We start from the raw sequence: 25,939 nt of genomic DNA, 5'->3' as shown, positions 1-25,939 counted from the left end.
GACTGAGAGGGAACCTTTTCAGTCTTGAAGGAAGAGTGTCAGAGGGTGGAGCCAGGCTCTGCTCTGTGGTGCTGAGCAATAGGAAAAGAGGCAATGGGCAGGAAATGATGCACCTAAACATGAGGAGGAACTTCTGTCCTCTGTGGGTGACCATCCTTGTGGAACAGATTGCTCAGAGAGGTGGTGGAGTCTTCCTCACTGGTGATATTCAAGAGCCATTTGGACACAATCCTGTGCCGTGTGCTCTAGGATGACCCTGCTTGAGCAGGAAGGTTGGACCAGGTCACCCACTGTGGTCCGTCCCTTCTAACTTTACCCGTTCTGTGATTCTGTGAAAATGCTGCCTCCTAAAAAAGAAAAGTCTAGTTTCCTACGTCCCTCCCTAAGGGTGATCCTAGCAGGATCCTGGCATGTGTAAAGAAAGCTGCCTCTTGGAATGCAAAGATTTCTCTGGCTTAGTGCTGCTCTGGCTCCCCTTGGGACCAAGTTGCAATCCTGACTATGATTTCAGGCTTCAAATTTTTTAAAGCTAGTGTGTGTGAGATATTGGTGGGACCTTGATCTGGGCACTTTTGGCATGCCACTTGTTTCTCCCGTACTTTGTACATGATTGCAGAGAAGCAGAGGAAGAACTCCAGAGAGTTCACTCTCTTGCATGAGGGCACACATTGGCATGTAATTATGTGCAGTCATGCCAGTTAAAGCTTGTAGTGGACATACATGGTAGAAGTAGCTTTGTATTGACACTTAAAATTCAGGATTGCCCTTTTTGCTGAGTGCCTGACCCTACAACCTTAAATATGCCTTTTTTAGATTGGCTTGGGGAGGAAGGGACAAGAGAGAGAGAGCTGTAAGCTGTATGAGTGACAGTTGTCTAAAGAGCTATATATACTGACAGATCATGAAGAGTCCTTCATCAGTACACGTTACTTACGTATCTTTATTAGGGAGAAAGATTGAAGAATTCTGTCCTGGCAGTTGGCTGGATGGTGAGCGGTGGACGCTACTGGGCATGAGAGCTACTGTTCACATTCTGGTTGCAGGGACCTCACTGGCAGCTGCCTTTGTGCTAATCAAAAATAAGATTTGAACAGTTAAGTCTGTTTTGTTCAGTGCAAGGTGCTCTGCTAAAGGGTGTTGCTCTTTATTGACATTTGGGTGTGTTGCTGGTCCAACCAGCTTCAGCACTGGCAGAGAGAAACTGCCTGGAACGGGGCATGGAGATGGATACACTGCCTGGGTGCTGTTAGTCCACGGTCTTGCCATGGTCAGACCCATACAGAATGCTTTTTACATGCAATCAGCTAAGGTAAGAAATGCTTATTCCAGACTGTGATGCAGAATTACAAGCTGATTTCTCTTTCTTATTAACCTTTTGTAATCAGAGGACAGGCTTCCTGCATCTTGTTGCCTATAACAGGCCTTTCAAGTTTTTGTGGGTTTTCAGGGTTTGGAGGGGGTTTAAGTTTATTTTGTGATATCTTTGATGCTTGCAACCCAGTTCTGCTTTTGGTTTTATGATTTTTTAATTTTTTTTTTTAAATCTACTTCGAGCAAACCTCTCAGCACATTTCCTTTGTTCATGTTTGTTCATCGCCCATATTCCTTTGTGGAGCCAGAAATGCTGAAACCAAACAAAAGCAAGCCAGAAATGTGAAGAATATCACAACTTTCTTTTCTGTTTGGGAGAAAATGAGCTGTTTTACAGACTCCATACCTTGAACAAGCTGTTTTGCTTTTTATCTTTACATCACCACCACAACCTCCAGCCAGAAATTTATACATTATTTGTCTTCTGGGTAATGAAGGCCATTAACAACATAGTTAAAATGGTTTCTAAATAAGAGCCATTTTCTAGAGCAAATAAAGAGTTGTAAGAAACGGAACCTTAGTGTGCTAAGCAGTTTAATTTTTCCAGATTTCTGAAAGATAGCAGGAAATTTGGTCCTCTGTGAGTACTCTGCGTGTGTTTGTTTCTCACTGTATTTTTGTTGTGGATGAAGTTCTGCTGATGTCACTGGCAGTTTTACCACTGAATTTAACTAGTAATTTACAGTCACTCAGACTTTTACATTGTGTTCTTCTGAATGTGAACAAAGCCTGTGCACTTCATGCAGCTTTGTGTGGAGAGGAGAAGGCAGAACTCACTGAGCAGTGCTCATCCTCATGAGCAGCCCTGTGGGTTTCATGGATCTGTGACAAGACTGGATGTGTCTGTGTTTATTTTTCATTCAAAGGCTGTTGAAGGCCTGGGCAAGGTTCTTTGAGCAGTGGCTTTTTGAAGCTATTCTCTCTCTTTGGTGAAAGAGGTCTGTGTGGTGGAAAATGCACCTTTAGGCAATGGGAGGTAAGTGAGGCTGTTGTGTTGCCCAGGGTTGTGAGTGGAGGTCACTCAATCCTGCTGGTTGTACTCAACTGTCATACTTTGGAAGAGAAGAATTTTTAAAAAAGCATCTGATGGATCTTGAGAAGGAAAAATTGTCTTCTTGACAGTATTGGTTATACTCACGCAACACACCTTGAGAAGCCAAAGGATCACAGCCCCAGCTATCAGAAACAGACACCCACTTTTCTTGCTGTGACCCTTACATGAACTTTGAAAAGTGAAATCTTGCTCATAGAGTGAAAACTGCTGAGCTGATGGCTGGGTGGCCAGGAGAGGAGTCCGGTATGTCAGGAGTGCAGTTTTTGCATGAGAGGGAAGTGGGACTTGGTTGCATGACTCTGGGAGCTTTTTAAAAATGGAATTTGGGCAAAATTTCGTTAGTTGAATATGTGGAGAAAAATGCCAGATATACCTTTTCATAAATGAACTCAAAACCAGCAGCTCCCAAAATCTGCCTGATCTGATTTATTGTTAAGCCAGGCCAAAAGAAACAGCTGTAGCCCAAGGTTTCTGTAGTGGTGTTTTTGCTGACCACAAACCATTCAAACATTACTTGATTTGAAAATCAAGTTCTGTGTTCTTTACCTTCTGGCTTTTGAAATTCTAGATACCCATCTTTTTCTTTTTTGCAACTGTGACAGCAAAGATTTATCCTGTCCATAGAAAAACTGTGAGTTCTCCTAACAACGTAATTCAGGAGTTGTATCTTTACAAGATGTTTTTACAATACAGAACTTTGAGCATTGTGTGTGCGGAATCAGGTGATGCCCTTTGTATTGGACAGGGATTGATTGAGTAGTGGATTTTAAAGATCCTCACTATCACTGACTTGGTTTTGCTGCAGTTTGCACCTGCAGAATGAGACAAGGGGCGGTGGCACTTTGTACATTGGTCGAACTGTATTTCCATGAGCAGTGTTTGTGGCAATACCTGTCCTGAGTGTATTTTTGTGATGCTTCGGTGGTTCTGCTCTTCCTTACGTATCCAGCTCTTTCCTGGTTGACAGTGACTAAACAGCAGAGCCGAGGGGCTGTTGAGGGTGCCTTTATTATTAGTGTGATTGAAGTCTAGAATGATAGAGGCCTGCATAGCATAGCACAGGTGTTTTTCATATTTGACAGGTGTATATAAGCCCATTGCATGATTCTTCATTGGTATGCATCCTTGATTAAATTTGCTGTTGGGGAGGTGAATTTAATGCCTTTGCAAATGGAGACCCAAACAGAAGCAGAGTGCAGCTCTGAGGGTTTTGTCAGTTCACATTGATTGCTAAGTCCTGAAATTGGAGCAATGCAGTAACTGAAAAATTAATCAATTAAAATGGAATATCATTTGGCTCCTAAACAAAATGGCAATGGCCTGATGTCTCAAATCTTCATGGACGAATAGGCAGTGAATTTTTCCACTATTAGAAAACAATGTTACATGCTGCAGGGCTGAATGCCTAGCAGGGATGTCTGAGTGAAGAAGGTCTTATACAAAGGAACTCATTTTTGTAAGAAATCATGGATGTGTACGTACCATCACTGTTGTCACTACAGAAGAAATGTCAGTACAGTCTTTGGGAGTAGGTCTCATAGCTTCAAACCTCCAAAATACAAGTTTACATTGTGAGCTGAAGGTCATTCTTGAAATTCTCTAAGAAACCAGGTCATGATTCAGCAGCAACATGAGGAGCTATATTAAGTCACAGTGCTAAATGTCACTTTGGTTGTTGGTTTACAGACAATTTGCATTTTCATATTGGGTCTGTCTGACTCCCAAACAATACGTCCTGCCGAGAGCCTTTCTTTGTGATGTTCAAAAGCTTATGTGCGGAGGAGCTGTGTGGAGCGTTGAGGCAAATTACTTGACTTGTCAAGATCAGATCCTGCTCAGGTGTTATCTCCTGGGAAGACAAGGTTCGTGCAAGCTCTGGGGCTGTGGGCCAGCCTCCAGAAACAACATGGTACTGGGCCCAGCTGGCGCAAAGGCAGGAAGGAGTGTGGCTCCTGAGGCCACGTTGCCACCCAGCTCCATCTGCAGGATGTGCGGTGCTTCTCACCTGCCTTGTGCAGCTACCTGTGAGAGGTGTGGCAGGATCAGTCTGGTGAATAACATGGGAAGAGAGGAGAGAGTTGGTGCAGAACTGGTTTGTATTTAAAATCATGACTGTTTGAGCAAGACCTGCTAACAAAAACATATTAGGGAAAAGTCTTTCCTTGCTGGAAGACAGGGAGAAATTCCCAGCTCCTGCTGTGGGGCTGGCTTTATCCCTGGTGGGGGTGTGAAATGTCCTGAGGTGTCCCTTTGTCTTCCTGGCTCATCTGTGCATGTGCACAGTATTTTTGTGAGTGTGAATGTTGGCTTGTTGCAAAACCGAACTATTTTATTCTTAATCTTCTAATCTCCATTTAAAGCTCTAACTCTTGAGGATGAATGATTAAAAAGGCACTTTAGCTTCCTTTCTCTAGCCTTAGCAAAAAGCCTTTACAGCGTCATCTTGAAGGCAAAGAAAATGAGCCCCAAGCTTAACATAATTAAATACTTTAATACTTTGGGTGAGTGGTGCCCGCTTGTCAGTGCCAGCTGACCTCTGCTCATCTCTTAGGTAACCAGTTCACTGCTTACTGTGTTAGCAGCTTATGAGGCCCAAAGTTGCTTTCTCCTTTTCTGTGAAAATATCTGTGGCAGCATCTGTCACTCCAGACAGTTGTGATTCACTGGGACGAAGGGACTGAATGTAGGTCACTGGAGTTCAAAGGGAATAGATTAGTACATCAGCAGGGCAGGCACATACCCAGGTTGTGTCTCTGCAGGCAGTGTGGGTGGAGGAGTGGGCAGCGAGAGATGCAGTTTATGTGACTGATGATTTATGAAGACATGGACCACCCTCATTTGATGTGTCTTGTTGGCTTTTTGGCAGTTCCCAGGTGACCATGGGGGCATAATTTTGATACAGAATGCTGTATGTCAGTCTGCCTTGATACAGGTGCTATAAATCAAGGTTCAGGTAACACCCAAGTGGCCACTGTGTATCTAACGGTTAGAAGACAAATAACAGAATATTGTTCCTTTTTCTTCTTTGTTTTCCTAGTTCAAAATCACTGGGAAATGAGAGGCATTCTTTGCATATTTAAATGTCTATGAAGGCAGGGATATTTTTCCAAAAGAGAAAATGCTTCTTCATTTAGCACCCTTTATACTCTGAAGACTTCAAAACACTCTTTTAAAGATTGTGTAGGTATGACCTTTAGCAGAGCAGTATTCCTGCATACAGTAAGTAACCTGGATGGCTTTGGCTGAGTAGATTTCCTGTGTGATACTGAACAGATGTCTGAATGCAGACAGCTTCATGTCCATGTGACCATCTTCTCTGTGCAAAACCTTCATACCCAGAGGCGCTATGACCCCAGCTACCTGTGGGGATCTCTTTCTGACAGTGCTGCTGCTTTGGTGTGGGTGCCAGCATGAACAGCCTAGTCCCTTAGGTATTCAAAGAGTGTGCTGTCCTGTCTGTCTTCTCCCTGACACCAGATGTTGTCATGGATATTTATGGATACAGGGAAATGTGCTTGGAAAACAAGTGCTGTTTCAGGGAACAGCAACCGTGCAGACCTCACACTTCCTTCTTGTGCTGGTAGTCAGCAACTTGGAAAACCCTCCGCTCACTATTTCTCATGGGGTTTTCCATGTTGTTTTTCTCCTGGAGTGGAATACAACACCATAAATGTTTCTATGCAGTGTTCATGTCACAACAAAGTTTGCTGAATAGGGAACAAATGGCATTATTCCAGGGTATGAGATAAAGACTGAACAAACATAGAAGCCAGATGTATGTGAGTCTGGACATGCGGGTGTTTATACAAAAATTAATGTATGTAAATGTCATACATATATTAAAACAAAAAAAATATATTGTACATTTTCATAATAGACATCTATGTGCATTAGACTTCCAGCTGAGGGAAGGAAAGCACCTTGGCAACTGCATTACCTTATCTGGAGTCTAAATTTCTATGATTCTGAGCAGCCTCATTTCCTCCAAGCTGTTTGGAAGAGACTGCCCTCAGGCATCTGTCTTTGAAGCCCTTTTTGCTTCCATTGCCTTGCTTTATTCAACACTCCTGAAAACAAAAGACCAGAAGGATACCTTAGGGCATCCTGTCCCCTTTCTCCAGTTATGGGCAATGTCTTCCTGCCTCTGGGCAACTGGGCCAGAACGCTGTTTAGGGTCTAACCTTTGTTAATTGCTGAAAGTCTCTTCAGGATTGAACAGCTAGATCAAAGATGGACATACTTGATAGAAGTCATCTCCTTATGCTATATATCTATATATACTATATCTGCCTTGGCCAGCGGCAGAGTAGGATAAACAGTAGTGTTGTGCACCTGTCACATGAGAGGTTGTATAATAAATTCCGGCTTCTCAGGTTATCATTCTACAATGAATATACATCAGGACTGTATTCAGAGGGTAATCCAAGTTGGCAGGATTTATGCATTGATTGGTAATGTAGGTGGGCATGGAGGGAGGTTAGTTGGTGTGGAAACCAGTCACTACATGTGGAAGTAACTTCTTTGCACACAGGTTGGTGCTGAGCTCCTGTAACAAGCACAGCAGCAAGTACCTCACACCCTTTGGGGCTGCTGTTTGCAAAATGAATGACTCTAATGTGTGCTGTAGTGCTGGCACTTGTGCTCTGTGTTACTTTTGGCCATCCTCCAGTTGTCAGCCCATGCTGCATTGCATGTCCTTGAGAGCTGGGCAAAGTGATCCAGCCATGCTTCCTGGAAGCATCTCTTCCCTCCTGTAGACAAGGACATGCAAGATCTGGATGAAATATTATGGGAAGGATGCTTCTCCACAGAGACACTAAAGAGATGGCTAAGTAGGAGCATTAGGCAGAGGCCACATGGCTGCCTCAGAAGCAAGACTGTGAGTACTTATACATGAAAGCAAGGAGTTGGGAGTGTGGTAGGACAGATGCCGCCCTTCTGTGTGCTGAGAAGTTGGATGAGGGTATCAGAGAACCACTGCTCATTATAGAGTCAGTAATTTAATTACTCAAGAGGGGTTTTTTTTTGCTGCCCTCCCTGTAAACTTCCCACACACTGTTTTGCTCTCTTGTGTTGCTTTCTTCCCTTAAACTGCCCAAAAGACCAGCAGTCGGACCATGGCAAGTCTGCTTGAAGGTTAGTGACCAAACCTTGTCCATCAACACACTGTTGTGACCTGTAAGTCAGCAACATCCTGTTTCTAAATTCTTCACACCAACAACACATGTCTGCTTGTGGCAGACATCGTAGTAGTCTGTGATGTTCACCTAATCCACGCTGTAGGCAATAACATGGAATACATTGTGCCATCTTCTGTATCTCTTGGAGGAGGGTCTGAAAGTTGCATCCAAAAATTGCTGGTTGTGGGGAGAACATTGCTGTGGAAACTGAACGCAGAAATGTAGTTGTTTCTCCTTTCTTATCTTGTACAGAATTTCCAACTTTGTGGGTCAGATTCTTGAGGACACTTTCCTTGTCAACAACTCAGTGTCTGGCAAAACTCTGAGGGAAGGAAAAAAGAACAAAATAGAAAATGTTTGGCGGAATGGCATGACTTTCTAGTCATGAGGCACGCATAGAGAGAAAGGGCTTCTCAGGGCAAAGCCAGAAGAGAGCTGAGATGCAAGTCGTGCAGAGCTGACAGGGAACTGCCTCTGCATGCACGGAAAGCAATAAATGCCCAGAGACTATGGAAAAGAATAGAGAGGTGGAAAGGTACTTTGGGCAAGCATCAGTAGTGGAAAGCAAACCCCAGCAGACAACCTCTGTTTCTCGCTTTCGCCATCCCATGGCAACTACAGCTCTGTCACAGGGCCTGGAGAAGCCCTGTGAGCTGGTGACCATGGGCTCTTCTCAGACGGCATTGGAAATAGCCCCTACTGGGCATCTGCTGCTGGTCTCCAGTTTGGAACTGGCAGCAGGCCTCAAGATTGCCCATTGTTAATGGCAGTAGAAATTCTTTTGGTGACCAGTTAGGTGCCACGGGAGCTGATCAAGTTGCTTTACTCTTTCCATCGTGTTACTCCAGTTTATGCAAGCTACAAATGAAACATTGAAATTGGTCTCTGGGCTCTGCTGTCAGCACTTGCACTTCTCAAAGAACAGTGATGGTTCTATTTAACTGTGGTAATTTTTATTAAAATTTCATAGTAGAAGTTCCATAAGTGCATGGTTCCCAAACCGCATTTAAAATGCTTTACACAGTTTAACAAAGCATGAATAAAATAGGCCTTGTGCTGTCAGGCACAGGCTTTTGTCTCTGAAGACCAGGAACAGTTTTTTGGAGAACTGTACAGACTATTTCATGAGACATAACAAAAGCCATGTGCGCACTGGGGTTCCTAGTGCGGACTGGAAATGCAACACACCCTCTAAAGCAAATGCTTTTTGGCAACAGGCATTTAGCTCACGTGATCTTCCAGGTTCAGCCCATAGAGAGTAGCTTGCTCCCTTGGAATTTTTTGGGAGTTGCTGCAGCTGTCAGTGGTGGCCTGTGATCTGTGCCAGTCACAGCCCATCCTTGTGCCAGCTCTGTATGGGTTACAGAGCTGAGCAGCCCCCTGTCTCTGTAGCATCCCCAAGGACTGCTGTTCTTCCCAGCATCTCACTGCTGGTGGTTGTGCTGTGCTGGCTTGTCCTCTCTGGGACTTTTCTTCAGGTCACTGGGACAGTGTATGGTGCATGTGGAGTGAGGCTGCGGAGAAATGTCACACCGTGTAGGCCCCAACAGCACCAGTGGGGTTTGCAGAGGTGAACCGGCTCTTGCCTTTGTTCTGAGGGATGAGGATTTGCACAGCCAGCAAGTTTGTACCTCAACATAGTGGGTTGAAATTGGCATTAAACCAGTTCAGAGGAGAGAAATCTGCTGGGGGGAGTTGGATGTGCAGAACTGGCTGGGAGGGAGGCGCTGGCAGGGTTAGGGGACATGGCAGTGACAGTGTGTGAGGCTGCAGCAGCAGGGTAAATTGAAGGGGGGCCTCAAGAGGGAAGAAGGTTTGGTGCAGTTGTTACTCCCTGGCTTGCTTTGTGTCCATATTGGTCAATTAGACCTTCCTGGTCAGTTAGGTCTTCCATGGAAATACATTTAGTGGGGATGGCTTAGAATTGATGCTTTTCACTTCTGGGGTTTGACAGAGCTGAGGCGATTGTGAAAATGAGCTTGAAACAAAGGAGAAGCATGGCACCCCCTGCTCCATTTGTTGTACTGGCACTAAACGCTTGTAAGAAGTGCAAGAACTGCAAAGTATATCCTGTCATGTAAAACTGCTGCTGGACTAATTTCACAGTAACTGTTAAATGATTAATTGCACTTGCCTTTGAAAGTTTTACATACCTTACTCTAATTAAGTAGTGGTTTGACCTCTGGAGTATGGTTATTCTTTTTGAATTTGGCCAAGACTGCTGTTAAAAAAGTGCACCTTGGGACCCTGAATTCCCTAGCTCTGGTTTTAGTGATTGTTACCACGATGTGGCAGCTGGTGTGCCTGTGTCTGATGGCAGAGATGCCAGAGATGAATGGCATTGTCTCTATTAGTCTTGCTATTTCACAAGGAATCAGGCCTAGAGGAGTATCCCTGTGTTCACTGAGAAATGAGGCTCTCAAGTTTTCATAGACATGCATGGCATTAATTCCTTTACCTTAATCCCTCGCTTACGAAGTTAATTTTGCTATTTAAATAGTTTCTGGTCTCTTGAACCATATCAAAACACAAATCAGAACATGCTTTCAATAGCAGAAGAGCACCTGAGTCTGTTCTGTCACTGAAAGAACAAATCATATATGAAAATAAGAAATGGTGAAATAAGATTAGAAGGTGTACAATATTTCCTGAAATTTTGATATGTGAATTTTCTGGAGGTCTCAGCAATGTTTGGGACAAAATTTAATTTGTACAAACTGTTTGCTAATCCCCAGTCTAGACACTCACATTTCCAGTGCCTATTCATCTTTATTTCTGCTTTCATATAGCTTTTTTTCCCTTTGATCTATCAGAGAGCATCAGTCATAAGGAACTGGGACTGGGCTCTTCTGCTCCCCTAACTCACACTTGTAGTTCCACCCCCAGGCATGGGGATACAGGGTGTGTAACTACATAAAGGACCTAGGGGTAGGAACTGTCCTGTTGGTAGGGTAGAAGTCTTGACCCTGCACTCAGCTGTACATAATGTGCCTTTAATATACTACAGCTAATATCTGCTTATATTGACTGCTTCCTGAAGTGAGAGGTGTTAAGGTGAAGAGACAGGAAACAGGGGGGTAGACATTAGTCTGCCCTTCTCACAGTGTTTGGCAGGGTTTCATAGAGAACCTGTGCTGTTCCTGTCAAGTATCATTTAACTTCACAGCAATAAACGTCCTGTAGTGCAACATCTATGTCCTAGGAATATAATCTGTTAAAGCAAGTCAGTCCTTAAAGATAATCTTTGTATTCACTTTGTCAGGCTAGTTCATAGCTGTCTAGGCTCCACTTAGGATTGTGTTTGCTCTGCTTTTTTAATCTGACTTTGCTGTCATGTGGTTTGTAATGAGCTGTAATGTCTAGGGCTTTTCTGGGGAGTTGCTACCATGCTGTCTCTGCCATGTTTTGTGCCAGCACAGACTTGGTGAACTGTAAAGGTCTGCAGTGTCCTTACTGAATTGCTTTTATTGTTTTCAAATGTATTTTCCATGTGTTGAGATAATTTTGAATTCTAATCCTGTTACCCAGTGAGTCTGACATTTTTTCTGGATTTCCTATGGATTTGACAAACATACTGTGTCTGAATATCCAAGGTATTTATGAAAATACTGAATAGTGCTGGATCCAGAACAAACCCCTAAGATCTGCTCTTACCCCTCTGCTCTGACAGTAAGCAGCTAATAATTATGCTCCACCAGTAGCTTTCCAACCAGTTTCACCCATTCTGCAGTAGTTTCACCCAGACTATTATTTTTCTGCTTGCTAATGACAGCATCTTAACAGCCCCTACCAAAAACATTCTCAAAGTCATGATGTATCTATCTCCTGCTTCTCCATACCCTTGAACCTGATTACTCCATCACAGAAGAAAATTAGTTTGGTCTGACATGACTCGGTCTTGACAAATCTCAGTTAGCTCCTATTTATTACCTTGTTATCTTCTTGGTGCTCATAGATGGATGTTGGGTTACTTGTTGATTATCTATTGATTAGCTGCCTTTCTGGAAGCTGAAACCAGGCCCTCCTAGATATCATCCTCTGAATCCTCCCTTTTCCCTATTTGAAGAGAGCACAAAGAAATACTGTCTGAGATAAAACTGCAAGTGGGACTTAACTCTTAACTGACAGTCATTTCCCAGGGATCTTTTACCACTTTTTGATGTGTAAGTAATGTGAGAACCATGGTATCTAGAAGAATTACCCCATATAGTTCAAGTTGAGATATGTCATGGCTTTTAGGGCAATAAAGGGCCTTCCTGTCCCTGCCCACTCCCTGGGACTCTCCCCTCCCTGCCTATGGCCAGGACCCCAGGGTCTCACAGTCCCTGCCCCAGTGATGCTGCAGCAGGGCTGGTCTCCAACTCCAAATAGCCTTGCCCTGCCCAGCCAGGGGCCCTGCCAACGGTAGGCCCTCATCCTGCCCTTCCCCAGGGAGATGCCTGATTCCCAGGGGTGGGGCTGCCCTGCTGCCCCTGCCCTGGTGCCCACTTCTGGCTGGGGCATAGGATTGTCCTCACCTGTCAGATCCTGCTCCCCACTATAGGGACCCCCAGCCCTCGCACTGTCCTGGGAAAAACGTCTCCTGAAGATATGTTGTCATTTCCAGCATTTTCTAGTATGTTCCTGACAACATAAACCAAAAACAGCTGTTGCTTTTACGGGACTTGGAGGGACAAGAGATAGGTATCAAAGGGCAAGCAAATGACTGCAAAATATTTAAAGGTGTGTGATAAGCTGGGCTTTTGTTTCAAAGCAGCATTGTTTTCTAGGGCAAAAGGAAAAAGAGAAATGGAAGCTGAGTTTGACAAAACTCCTTGTATGATTTAAGGAAAGAAAACATTTCAGTTTTTAGAGATATGAAAGTAATTATTTTCTCATCATACTGAAAATAGAAATTCGAGGGAGATTCTAGGCAGCAGGCTGTGCAACCATCCATAAAAGTAGCCAAGATGTTACCCAGCACCATGCCCAGGTGATGTGGTGGCTGCAAGGGGCGGAGGGGATTGCAGCCCCGGAGAAGGGGTGGCAGGGCAGGGCAGTCTGCCTGGAGGAGCAGAGCAGAGGCAGACTGACCCACTGAAGTGTGCCTATGTGTGTCCTACACAAGGGCAGATCCATAAACATTGGCTTGGTTGGGCAGTGGCTGAAGGCATTTCTCAGTGTTGAAAATAATAGCTCTTTTTATTTTTTTTTCCCCATGAAAAGATGTTTGCCTCATTCTTGTATGGTGAGAAAGGGAAATCTTAGCATCAGGCTGACTTTGGCTGTATAAGGCATAAATTTATGGCCCACCTTCATTTTATTTTCTGACTTAATTAATCTTCTCTCCAAATGGAATAGTCCTAACCTCTTATTTCTCTTCATCCTCCAGTAACTTCCTTCCAGACACAGGCTTGAAAAAGCTAGTGCTCTGGCCATGGCTGCTGAGCTGTCACTGATTTCATATAACTGCTCACGATGGTTTCAGTTTTCTCTGTCCCATTTGCAGTGCACTCAATTTGCTGCATTTCCCATCTCGGCACACGGAGTGCAGGGTTTCATTTGAGCTGTCCACGGGGATGCTCAGATCTGTAGCCTGAGTGGTCACGGTTCATTTGAAATCCATCAGTGTACATCAGTGGTTCAATTTATTTTTTCTAATGCTCATTGTCTTGCACTTTTCTCTATGCTGAATTTCATTTGCCCTCATCTTACCTGACTGTCTGGTTCTCCTCGGGCTGTCTGCACTGAAGGGTAGCCCTTGTCAGAGGGCTTCGTTGCAGAGATGAATGCTCTTCTAAGCACTCTCCTGCTTAAGGAATTTGCTGTGGTGTTGGGTCTCTTGAATTCTTTCCCAACCCACTAGGATGGCTCAACCAACATGTTGTGTGTTACTGGGGACCATTCTCTGGTCTCTTGCCCTCTGTAACTCCTGAAAGGAGATTTTTAGCAGAGGGAGAAACGTGATCAAGCCTAGTATTAAAGAGTATCCAAGCTATTTTACATAAAAGGTTCTCAAGATCTGGGGATTATCTAGTGCTTTGAATGAGATGTGTAGGTGCTGGTGTCTGCCTCTTGCAGAAGTTTTAGGGAGTTCTAGCATTCTCTTGCAAGGCTGGGAGTATTTTGTCTTCTTCATTATTTGGTCTATCAAGCAGCTACCACAGACAATTTGTTGACCTGCTTTTATTGTATAAACAGTCTTGATTGCTTTATGAGCAAATATTTTTAGAGTTTGTAGGTTGTTTCCAAACAGAATCATGTACCTAAGAGAGGGCCAGAGCTGTGCCTGTCCCCCCTCCTGATGACCCTAATGAATGGTTTTCAGGTGCTGATACTGTACTGACTCTGTGGCCTAGGAAAGTTAGAGGAAAATTAGGAGAGGAGAGGGGTGGCCCTGGCCTTTTAACTCTTGGGGGGTACTGGGGGCAGTCATGTCCTGTTTTCAACTGTATCAGGGACATCTGAGAGACTGGGCAAGTCTGAGCAAGACACGGCAGGGCACCTAGTAAATCAGCTGCCTCTATGTTTGTATGCGGTAGTGATTGTTGAAAGGCTGAAACTGCTTTTCCTCAAAATACGGTATCTCAGCCACCTTGGCTAGAGACTGCTCTCAGACATTCATTGCCTGGAAGGATTTCCAAATGCCTGTAGTCTCACACATTCTGTGTAACAGGTGCTAAAGGGAATTTGGCTCTGCCTGAGCCATCAGGAACAGCAGCTTTCATCCCAAGCTCAGTCAGTAAGGATAGCGAAGCCTGCAATTTTCCTCAGGGATGGCAATTTTAACACCCTATCTGTGAGGACTCCTGCTTTCCCTTCCAAGCTCTTGCCTATCCTGCCTTCCCCCATACCTGAGTGATGTCCAGATGTGTGGCAATGTCTGAACTTATTACCTCTGTCTAAACGTGGGCCAGCTGCTCTCCCTGATGCTGTGATGTTTGTCTCTGCTCTAGATGACGAGGGCTCCGCAGGGAGAGAAGAGCAGCCGGCGGGGTTTTGACGAGAAGGCGTACTTGTCCTCCAAGGTGCTGCAGGCCGGAGAAGACCCCTACCGCCAGCACGCCTTTAACCAGCTGGAGAGCGACAAACTCAGCAGCGACCGGCCCATCCGGGACACCAGGCACTACAGGTACCCTGCCGCCCCTGCTCCCAGCCCTGCCTGCTGCTTGCTGCAGGGAGGCCACTGCTCCCCGCTGGCAGTCTGAAATGTTGGCTAAGGATATTTGGGGTTTTTCTTTGCCAGCTATGGTCCACTCTTTCACTGAATTTCATGGTTCGTCTGGAAAGGTCTCAAATGCTTGGAGAACCTTGACTAATTCAGTCCCAGCCTGAGACTTTTCTAACATCTCTTTTTCCAGGTCATGTTTTAGCACAGCCCTCCACTGCAGCTCAGATTGCTCCTTGGACAGTTGTTTTTTTGTCCAATTGCTCCCACACTCACGGCTTCTCTCAGCATCCTTCTGTCCTGGCTGCAAAGTACACCTTTGTTGCAGCCTTGCTTTAGTCTCGTGTTCCTCACCTGCTGTGCCCTGGCTGTCTGCAGCTGGTTTGGTGCATCTTTGCAGCCTGAACATCACTGGATGAGGGCTGCTGGGGTAGGGATGAAATTAACATGCAAATGCAGTGCTTTGTGTCTTGCAAAGTGCTTGTTGTTCTGTCCTTGTTTCACTGAGGGTGTATTTATTCTGCTGAAAAAAATCATCCTTAAATTGCTGATAGTGCTTGGGTAACTATTTTGTAGTTTCTGGAGTACAAAAAGGTAATGCTTTAGTGAAAAATGGTTCTTGAAAACGGTAGGTTTAATAGTGATAGGATGGTGTACAATAGTCTACTTCAGTCTTAGACTCTACCTAGAACTATCTGTGGTTCTAGGTATGGCATGGTTGCAAAGCAACATTTCACAGCTGCTGGGAGCAGGAAGCCAGGCATCTCACTTGATTGAAATTGTGAAAGGGATGCCAGGAGATGTGGAGCTTTGTGAGCCTGCCAGCACTGACAGCCCTCAGAGTGCTTTTTGAAGACAAGTAGTCAGGGCAATTGTGGGATCCAAGTGTTGTGCTGCTTTTCTCCAGCACAGTATTTGGGACTAGCTTCCTAGTGACTCAGAGCCAATGGTTCCATGTTCTGTGTTGCTGACAAGTCTCCCTGCCATGCAGAATTGCTGTTTTCTGTTAATCTGCTGTCATGTTCTGGCCTAAAACCAGCTCACTTCAAAGGTGAATTATTGTTTATTTTGATCTCTGATAGCATGCAGAGCATGCTTTTTGTGAAAAGCCTCATCTGTGCACTTCAGTCAGAAGAGCAAAATATATGTGATTCCCTGCAAATATATCCCTGCATTTCAGACCCATCTTTTCAAGGATTCCCTTGAGTAATGGATTGTCCAAAGTAGTAAATAATCAGAACAAAGAAACCTATTTCCATGTTTCTCCCCTTTACAGGGAGCAATTTGGAAATAAGCAATCTGTGTTTCGCTATCTTACAACAATATTGGAATAGTTGCTGGGATGGCAGCTCAGGATGAGGTCTTACTTCAGCTGATACAAGTTAGATTGTGGACCTGGCTCTTTGTTTAAGGAATGGGGTGAGTCTGTAGGTCACTAACATATCAGTGTTTCTTCAGGCGCCCAAGCAAGAGCATGGACATACTTTGCATCCTACAAGCTCCTTCTGACTTAGCATGTAGCTGTTTCTTTGATGCAAAACAAAGAGAGGGTCAACTTTCAAGCACAGACTTTGTCCTTGTTCTCTGTGATGCTGTAGTAGTGCTGAAATATTGGGAAAACTTCCCCGAATAACCCATACATCAGCCTCTTCTGCTTTTCCACTTCCTGATTCCTTGATACATTTTGGATGCATTACATCATAGAGTTATTTTAAAACAATAATAAATATTGTCTCACATTGTCCACTTTATCAGGTTTCTCTGTATGTTTGGAAATTGCTGTGTGAAGTTGCTGTCTCCTTAATAAAACACTGCAAGGAAAAGGTCATAAACCAGTAGGATTGAAAGTGATGATAAAACCAGTAACAATTTAGCAATACTCATTAAAGAATAGTAAGTAAATGTGGAAGTACAAGTAGTGGGTCTAAGAAGTGAATTGTATTCCTTCTCAGGATGGAGATTCAGTCTATGCAAAGCCTTGAGTTGTTAAAAGTAGGTGTGATTTCTTCATCAGGCAGGAAATTAGAGCAGTCTGATTGCAGTTTGGCACTGTCTGAAAGTTAAGAAGGCAGACGCTTTGGAGGAGCAGGTCAGCCCAAATCAGCCGTGCTTAGTATCTGCCAGAACTGGATTCAGGATTCACATCTGTGAGTTGTTCCCCTCACGGAAACTTTGTTCTCCACAGGGAGAAGCAGCATGGTGCAAGTTAATCCCTGGTTCTGAGTGTGAGAATGTATGTATGTACCTAACATTACAAAGTCAGATGAGAAGATAGAAAGAATTGCTCTTCATTGCCAGCGGGTCCATTAGTATTGAGCCTCAGGAACTCCCCAGCGCAGAGCAGAGAACTAGCTAGTGTTTTCCTTTCTATGAAGTTTTGTGTTCAAAGAATTTGATGTGCTTTATACAGCAAGGCCTGGGTAAACCATGCATCCTTAGCTTGTCCATGTCCTGTGCATGAATAAACAAGATGTTATGTGAATCACAGGTAAATCCAGGGACTAGAATCAATGACTGAAACTTAGTTCACTATAAACCCTACATGGCCTCCTTAGCATGCACCTCTGTGGGTTTAGGTATCACAGCCTCCAAACGTTGCTTTTCCATAGGCACAGTTCTTTTTAAGCTCTGCCAGCCTTGGTGCAGGGGCTGCTGAGGCCTCCCTTGCTGCAGCTCAACTGTGCTGATTCTGATTTTAACATATTACTCTCTTTTTAGAAATTCCAGATACACTTCTGCAGTGGCTACTGCTGGGTAATGTTTGGCTCACACTTCTGCTCTCCCATACTGCAGGTGCACTTCTGTGCATTATGACACTGACCTGCCAGCCACCAGTCTCATCATCACCTTCCACAACGAGGCGCGATCCACCCTGCTCCGCACGGTGAAGAGGTGAGTTCAGCCGGGGTGCCGGGCCTGGATGGGAGAGTCTGGGAGTGCTCCGGGGGAAAACTGGGCATTTTGCTGTGGCTGGACAAGCAGGGTGGCTGCAGTTCCCTGAGTGATAATGTTCTGCTCTCAGGCTGGCCCACTAGGACAGGCCAGAGGCTTGGATTGGGATTGTGGGCACATCTGCAAATGCAGGGCATGTCTGCAGTTAGCCACTGTATGGCTCCAGTCAGGGGAATCATGAGCAGCAAGAAAGGGTAGCTGGGCCTGCATCCACAGTGAGAACAGTCTGTGTGAGCTTGGCTTGGAAGAGTGAGGGGACACCAAAGAGAACACTGGGTGTTGCTAGGTGCAGCAGAGGGGTGGAGGCTTGGGAGAGACTGTGTTCCATAAACAGAAATGAGCAGCCAGCTCCCAGCTAGGGCATGTGTTACAGATGCTGAGGCTGATTCAGTGCGGGCAGGAGCGTAGCTTACAAGTCTCTCAAACTCAAAGTCTCAGGGAGACCGAATTGTTGCACAGGGTCCCTTGCTGGTAAATAGTTGCTGAACCTGACGGCCCACCAGGTGCTCCCTGGGGCTTTGCTCCTGCTGAGCCTGCAGGACACTTGCTATCTTGTACCAGTGTCTCCTCATATCTGAGTATCAGCAGTGGCCAAATCTAGCTAAGCAAATAGGTGGCATAGGGTCCGTCAGCAACCCCAAATAGATGGAGACTTGCAGTCATTTGTACCACAAAGTGACGTTCCAGCTGTTCCTTCACTGCCCTCTTCCATCACTCCCACAGAACCCAGGGAGGCTCTTCTTTTAGTTCCCACAGAAAAAAAATGCCCTCTGACTTCTCTGACTTATTAAGTAATTTCTCGATGTGTCTCTGAAGCCTGCAAGCAGGCCCAGGAACAGCCTGTTGAGGCTGGAGGGAGAGTGAATTGTCTGTGTAGCAGTTTGAGCTGATGGTATCACTACCAGGAATGCATTATTCATCATTGCCACTTCTTCCCTTGACAGGACTGTGGACTTAAAGAAATGTGCTATGTGAATAAAGAACAGGCTTTTTCCAGTTGGTGTCATGTCTAGAAGGCTGGGTTTCTGCCACCAAGTTTGGTGCTATTGTATTTCCAGAGACCTGTATATATTAAATTGACATGCTTTGTCTTTTTATTTCTATAATTTTCTTTTAATTTGAACCATACAATGAGTTCTACAGAGTCATTGTCCAGAAAACGGGCAGACTTGTTTGGAATCATGGTGCTGCTAGGGCAGCTGGCGGAGATTTCTGCCTTTTCAGTCATAGGTCAGACAGTAAAAATGTGCTGAGAAACCATGGTAGTATATCCTACTTTTTATTGTCCTGGAGTGCCCAGAACTGGACACAGCACTTCAGATGTGATATTACCAGTCTCTCAGATGTAGTCTCCTGCAACCAGAGCTCCCAACAAAGACCTTGCAAAGTGGGTGACCCATCTTTTCAGATTGGTCCCTGCAATGATGCTGCCACTGGAGGAGTGCTGTTGTGAGGAACTGGCTGCACTCTGCTGTGTATAATGTTGTGGATGGAATTTCCTTCCAGACCTCTGGCTACAGCTGGGGTCTTCGTTGTCAGACTGTTTACAGCCAGTGCATGTGATGGATTTACTCCTTCCTTAAATCACATCAGAAGTGTCAATAATTTTTCCCTGTCTCATCAGAGCTCCTGAAGGCTGAGTTCTCCTTGGGCTCTACAGTATTTGCAGTGCCACACAACCAAGCATTGACTAGCAGCCTCGACTTCGAGCACTGAAGGTTTGACAGCCACATACAGCAGGACAGGTTCACATCTTGGCTGCACTGGTAGAAGAGGCATAGGCATAAGTCTGACTTACAACATCAGGTTGACACTGATGTTATAGAGGGATTTGACAGAGCTCTTCAGGGCCTCTTCTGTAACCTGAGAGTCCCATCTTTCAGCAAAACTCATCTGAATGTGCCAGGCTGAATTACTGCTGTGAGTGTAATTGTTGCTCAAGTCACATACACAGTCAGTGCACCAGTACTGTGTAATTACTTTGCATCCCTGGCACTTCAGGATAAGTCAAGTATCAAAGGGACAGGACTGTTCTGTTCTGTTGGGTTTATGACCTGGCTGTGAGTCTGCTGAGGACCACAGTGATATTAAGCAACAGGAAGCGTATAATTGCACTGCCTGCTTACCTGCTGACTAGTCAGGCTTGCAGCTTGTCATTATTTCTGTATCTGCAAGAGCTTTCTTAAACCAGGTAGAGCATGATTACTTGGATAATTAGAATGAACCATTTGAGATGCATCTGGTGAAATCAAATATGATTCCACTGTTATTATGGGCCTTTTCCCAAGTTCAGTTATCATGATTACACTGTAGGGATGCTATAAGAGAAATGGGTGTCAAGGAGGAAAACTGATGGAAATGAGCAGCACTAAGAGCAAAATTTTCTATGTCTGAAAACATTTTTAGAGGCCTAATCTTTTGAGGTGAGTAGAAATTGTATTACCAGTTGAAATTTTCATATGTGAGGTCTTTGCACGTGTGGCTTTTGAGTGTCTGAATTTGGGAACTCAAAAACCAGCCATAAGACTTTGGGAAATTCTAGAATGAAGTACATGAAAAGGGTCCTGGGACTGAACTGATCTTAAACCCAGAGGGAGCCCAAATGTGCTCCCCTGAGCCAGATACTGGCTTACTGTAAGGTAACTCAATGAAGTGGCAATGCTGGTATCAAAAGATCTTGGGAAGTGACCCAGGGATGATACTCCCACATCACAAGCTTGTTTCAGGGTGATCTAAACCTGGCAGCTCTAGGGGCCAGATACTGATCTGCACACCCTTCTTGCTAACCTCACATGAACATGTGAACACATGGACTTAAACACCTCTGGCAGTTCAGCAGTTGCCTACTTCTCCCTCCTGTCTCTGGGATCTCTGCTGCTGGGTGGAAGCAGCAGGAATGATGTGCTGTTGTTGCTCCTTGAGAATGGGAGAAATGTTTGTGTATGAGGGAGAGGGGGAAATAGAGGAGTGACCGTGAGGAGAAATAATATATTCCCTCAAGCACCCTGTTGCTTGTCCCTCCTGGTCTTCAGAAGCAGCATGGGCTGCATTCCTACCTTCTGGTGTGGGCTCCAGCCATATGTTTTCTGTGTAGAGGGAGACAGCTGGTTAAATATATCCAGCAAGAGTCTAAAGAAGGGGAATGGGGGGGGGGGGGGGGGAGGAGAATGGGAAATGGGCTGTCAGACAAAACCTGTGAAGATGCCAGTTCAAATGGCTTGTTGCTGGCATCCTCAGTCCTGCAGGAGATGTGTGTCAGTCAAGAGCTGCTTGCGTGCTTTGATCTCTTTTCCTTGCTAGGACATAGCTGTCACTCTCACATCAGTCACTTGCTTGGCATCCTGTTCTCCTTCAGAAACAATTGTCACTCAAAAGGCATTTTATATGATTGATGTCTATGCATGATTAATCATTAAGCCATACCATCACTTCTGCTGCTGGGACTATTCTTGCAGAAGAAAAAGTCAAGTGCTTTGTTGTTTGGTCCCTCTCTTTCTGATTTCAAAAAGTCATTATTGCAGGGACCTTTTGGTTTTGAGGCAAATGTAAAGGTGAATTATCAGGCTCTATGTCAATGGATTTGAACAGCTGTCAGTGGTTCAGTGCAATGCAGAGGGCCTGTAAAAATTCTGATTAAGAGAATGCTGTTGTAGTCCTAGAGCATTTGGTGTAGCATCTCATTACAATAACAATTTAAATAATGGAAAAAAGATAATATTTTAGAGCAAAGGGAAAAAAAGATACTCTTCTGCTAACATCCAGAATAAACAAGATTATCTGTGAACTCAGGGGGGATGGACAGAGGAGAAAAACTCATTGGCACTGCTGATGTCATGTTCATGCAAGAGAAAAAGGAATCTGATACTGAAAGAAGAAGGAAGCTGTGGGAAAAAGCAATGGAGATAGGGAATCCATGAGATGAAGGGGGAACATTCCATGTTTCTGCTGTAAAAGGCAATTGTCATTTGGATTTTAGAATTCTAATAATACATTTTTGTGCCTAAAAATGTTTGTCATGGCAGTCTCTGCACTTCAGTGAGGGGAAATATTAGGATTAATGTGCTCCTTGTTAAAAAGAGAGAGACAAAAAAGTGCAGAGAAGATTAAGTACCTTTCCTGAGGATTCACAGCAAGTTATTGCAGAGCTGAGAGAAGAACAGGGCACTGTACAATGAGCTGTGAACTCCTCAAGGGATGTGTTCTCTCTGCTGGGGAATCAGTAGAGAGGTGAAGAACAGAGAACAAAATGGGGCTTTTTTCCTAGTTATGTTGAGTTGACAGACCTGAAACTTGAGGAGAAAATGTGAGCATTGCCAATAGTCAAGCTAGTGGAAGAAGGTGTAGAATACCATTTTGCAGCCATTATACTGCAGTCTGTCTGGGTTGTTTTGCATTGTGTTTGTACAGACAAGAATTTCAGTGCAGGGCAACCTTGTCTGTAAAATATGCAGATGATGGTTGTGCTGGGAGAAGATGCACTTAGAATGGCACAGGAACATCCCCCCACCTCCCACCCCACCATACTAGAGGATCCAGAGAGACATAAACCAAGAGAAGCAAATGAGATTCAGTATTGAAAAATGCAAGCTCAGTCATCTAGGGACATGTAAGCTCAAAATACAAATACTATCAGAGGCGTATAAAGCAATGTGAATCTGAAATGTGATACTGAGCAGCAGAACAGTCAGAATTTTGCTGTATGAGAAAGCAGAAAACTCTTCCAAACTGAGGGAACTTTGGCCCTGTATGCAAAGCCATCAGTGGTGTTACTTAACAAGATGGCAATTTACTTCTCTACACCTTCATTTCTGGGAGTATGGGGCTATTCTTCTTGTCTGTTTCCTATAGAAAACAACCACAACAACAACAAAATCCAAAAGAGAAAAAAATCCGGAGTTTTTTCTCCAGTATTGCTCAAAAGAGCAGGTGCCACTAAAATGAGACAGGCTGCTAGAACTAGGAGGACAGTGTTTGCCTCTATTTTCAGTATTAAAATTTGCATAACTGCCCTCTTCATTGGACTGCCTAAGCATCACTGAGCAACTTTGTTCAAGTTAATGAGGACCTGCCTGCGCACAGAGGCGTTGGAGGAGGCTTGAAGAGGGAATATGCTATGTGATGGTACGAAAGCCATGGAAAAAGAGTTCAAGGATTTTAAATGAATGAGACTAATAAAGAAGTCAGAACTGAACTGCTCAGACTCAAGAGTACCACAATGCTTTGACATCTGAGCAGGGCTGAAGCTTTTCTCTGCTTTCCTCGTGTGTGTCCTGCCGATGCAAACTCAGTGCAGACCTGAGGGTATTGCATGGTATGGTGCAACCAACCTGAGGAAAGGGGGTTCTTTCAGCAAGTGTGATGCTGGTTTGAAAGACAGACAGGTAACAACCAAAAGACAGAAAAAAAAAATCCAAATCCAGAATATTGACAATACTTCCTTCCAAAGAATGGACTCGGTGAGAAAGCCCAAGCAAGTCACACCTGTTGCATTGAGACAGAGTTCCTTGCTGGGAATGACTTTTACTCAGAGACTGGCAGATGGGAATGACCATTGGGCTGCCTCGGGGCAGGTGGTTCTCTCCATTTCACTTCTCTTTAGGGCAGAGCATGCTGCTGCATCCTTTGCTAGCTGCCCCAGGCAAGTCCCACAGTCAGGTCCTGGCTGTGGGTCCTTGTAAGGTCTGGCTGAGATGCCATAGCTCTCTGGGATATTCTCACTTGTAGTTTGGGCCTGCCAGTGGACACTGTTACAAGGGCAAGGTCACCGCTTCCACTTTACTGGAGTTTGGTATTCCTGCTGTAATGCATAGCACAGCAGATTTCTATCAGTCCTAACATTGTCATTATTATGGCAGCTCACAGCGTGGCTTTTTGTTTTCTGGGTCCCTGCAGTGTTCTGAACCGCACCCCTCCCAGTCTCATCCAGGAGATCATTTTGGTAGATGACTTCAGCTCAGATCGTAAGTTTGGATCTATTTCCTTTACACTTATTTCTTCCCTTCTGTTTTACTGTTTTTTGTTTACTCTGTGGAGTGCCCCTCCCTCACAGATTCCCTCTTTGCTGTATGCAGGAGAAAAAGAAAAGAAAAGAAGTTTGTGTTTAATGTCCATGCATGGCAGAGGCCAGAGCTTTTTCCTCTCTTTTTCTTTCCATTGGGTCTTCCTTTTCTGTCAGCGTGGCAGTTTTTGCTGGGTCACCAGAGATCTCTGTCGAGTTTCATTATGCACCATTTGGTGAGCCATTTAGCAAGATATATATGTAGCAATGGTGTACATGAGCAGAGCAGGTACTTACAGACCAAGGGGCAAGAAGAGGATGCAGTGGAGCATACAGAAAATTGCTGCCTGGGGTCCTGCAGGGAGGCCTAGGTGAGACTGGCTGTCTGCTTCCATGTACCTGGGATCTCAGGTGTCCCTGTGGGAAGCTGTGGCAGTTACTGCTTTGGACAGCACCATACTTCCTTCTGCAGCTTGGCGCAGGGATGGAGTGTCTATTGCATCAGTTCTACTAGACTTCCAGACTGGAGGCTCTGGAGTCTTTCCGTCTGTACAGTTGCTCTTGCTCCTGGCTGTTGTGTAGTAGTAGTAGTGGTGGGATAGGGATAGAAGACTTCTTGCTCCTCCCATGATGTGTTCTAGATTCAAGGACAATCTAGTTATGTGCCATTTATAATAATCAATAATTACTCCTCCAGAGCACTTTACAGATAGCTGCGAATGCCCACCTTGGCCTGCTGAGGTAAGGAAGCAATGCTGTTTTGATTTTGAAGCGAAATGCTTATGTAGCTTTGGCCACAAAAAAATATTTTTGAAGGTGGATGCCAAGATGAGGGGTTTAAGTTTCTGAGGGCTTTACAGTGTGTTTTGAGTAAGTACTGAGCTGTGCTCAGCTGTTTAATTTCAGTGTTTCTGAGCACTTCCAACAAACAATCCTAGGTGTTCCACATTCTGCACCTAAAAATTCAGTTCTTAATAAGCAAAGTGTTCCAGATCAACAGTGATGGATTTCTGGTACCTGTTCTGCATGGGGTTCAACCAGACACTCCCATTTAGGCTCTTCAGTAAACAGAAAGATTTTTAAAAGGCTCCATCCTGTCACAGCTCTTATTTTTTCACTGGCAGCTGGATATTTGTGGATGTAGTAATTTCCCTGAGAAACCTTCATGGAGGCACTTCATCACATGTTTGAGGTCTGATGCTTTCCTTTAATACCTTCCTCAGTTTCTCCATATATACTGAGAGTCTGTTATCTCTGACAAGTAGCTACAGGCAGAGTGATGTGCTCCACTCCTGCAGAGCGAACGACTGAATAAGGATTTTCATACCTGAAGCTGTGACTTGGCAAAGATAAGAGCATTGCCTTCCCTTGTAGCAGAGTTCCGGCAAATTCTTGATGCTCTATAGGTCAGCACACCTGCCACTTCCCTTGGATGATGCAGCATCTGCCAAAGTGCCAACGTAAGAGCAATATTTCAGATTGCACGTATCCTTGAGAATGGAAATGCTTGTACAGGAACGTGCTAAGAGGTGCACTTTGGCTAAGGGCCTTGGCATTCTCCCCAGAGTGCTCGGTCTGTGGGAAGATGACAGCAGGAAAGGGAGCATGAGACATGAAAAGGAATATGGAATAAACATGGAAATTGGGGTGAATTTGATGGAGCAAAAAAAAGAGCAAGTTGGAAATCGCTGTTCCTATGACATCTGCTAGAGCAGGAATGGAGAGGATGACAGAGAACAGAAAGACTCAGCACTGATTGATATCTGACTGGAGCGGGTAACTCTTCCTCTGCCTCATCTTCCCTAGGTAATGTAAATGAGGGATGTCAGGAGTTTCTAGCAAGCTGCCAGCAAAACCCTTGGTCAGGCATCCATGTGTCAATGTGATGGTGTCTCCAAGGAAGCAGGTCACATCCCAGTGACCTTTTTAAAATAAAATCAAGTGGAAACTGCCCTGAGAACAAATGGCAGGAAATGCCCAGATGAGCCACTGAAGGCAAAGAGAATGGATAAGAACACTTTATGTTACAGAACTCTCTTTTCCTTGGCTCTTTGGTGATTTGCAGTCCCGCTTCCCTGTGTTCCCTCCATTTCATTAGTGCCCAGTGGCACACTGCCAGCACATGCCCCATTGTCTTTGTGAAATGCTGAGCAGGGGAGATGGAGGCCTGGCTGCTCAGAGGATTGGGAAACATGGGCTCAGATGCCTGAGGAGGACAGCAAGCAGGCAGTGCTCTT

The 25,939-nt window shown here is 44.7% G+C and overlaps 1 protein-coding gene across 2 annotated transcripts in view; it reads left to right on the top strand.

The window, feature by feature from the left end:
* Positions 1-25,939, top strand: part of GALNT16 (polypeptide N-acetylgalactosaminyltransferase 16) — a 74,923-nt gene that overhangs the window by 22,176 nt on the left and 26,808 nt on the right. For both annotated transcript variants that reach the window (XM_066188222.1, XM_066188221.1), the window contains exons 2-4: positions 14,541-14,716; positions 17,546-17,644; positions 23,597-23,664. In XM_066188222.1, the coding sequence (XP_066044319.1) occupies positions 14,541-14,716; positions 17,546-17,644; positions 23,597-23,664 (343 nt within the window). The remainder of the gene's footprint in view (positions 1-14,540; positions 14,717-17,545; positions 17,645-23,596; positions 23,665-25,939) is intronic.

Source organism: Chamaea fasciata, unplaced genomic scaffold (assembly GCF_029207755.1).
Source record: "Chamaea fasciata isolate MVZ Bird 193981 ecotype frontalis unplaced genomic scaffold, bChaFas1.0.hap1 SCAF_7, whole genome shotgun sequence".
NCBI classification, from domain to species: Eukaryota; Metazoa; Chordata; class Aves; order Passeriformes; family Sylviidae; genus Chamaea; species Chamaea fasciata.
Note: the sequence above shows the minus strand (reverse complement) of the source record. Positions and strands in the feature narration are given on the sequence as shown.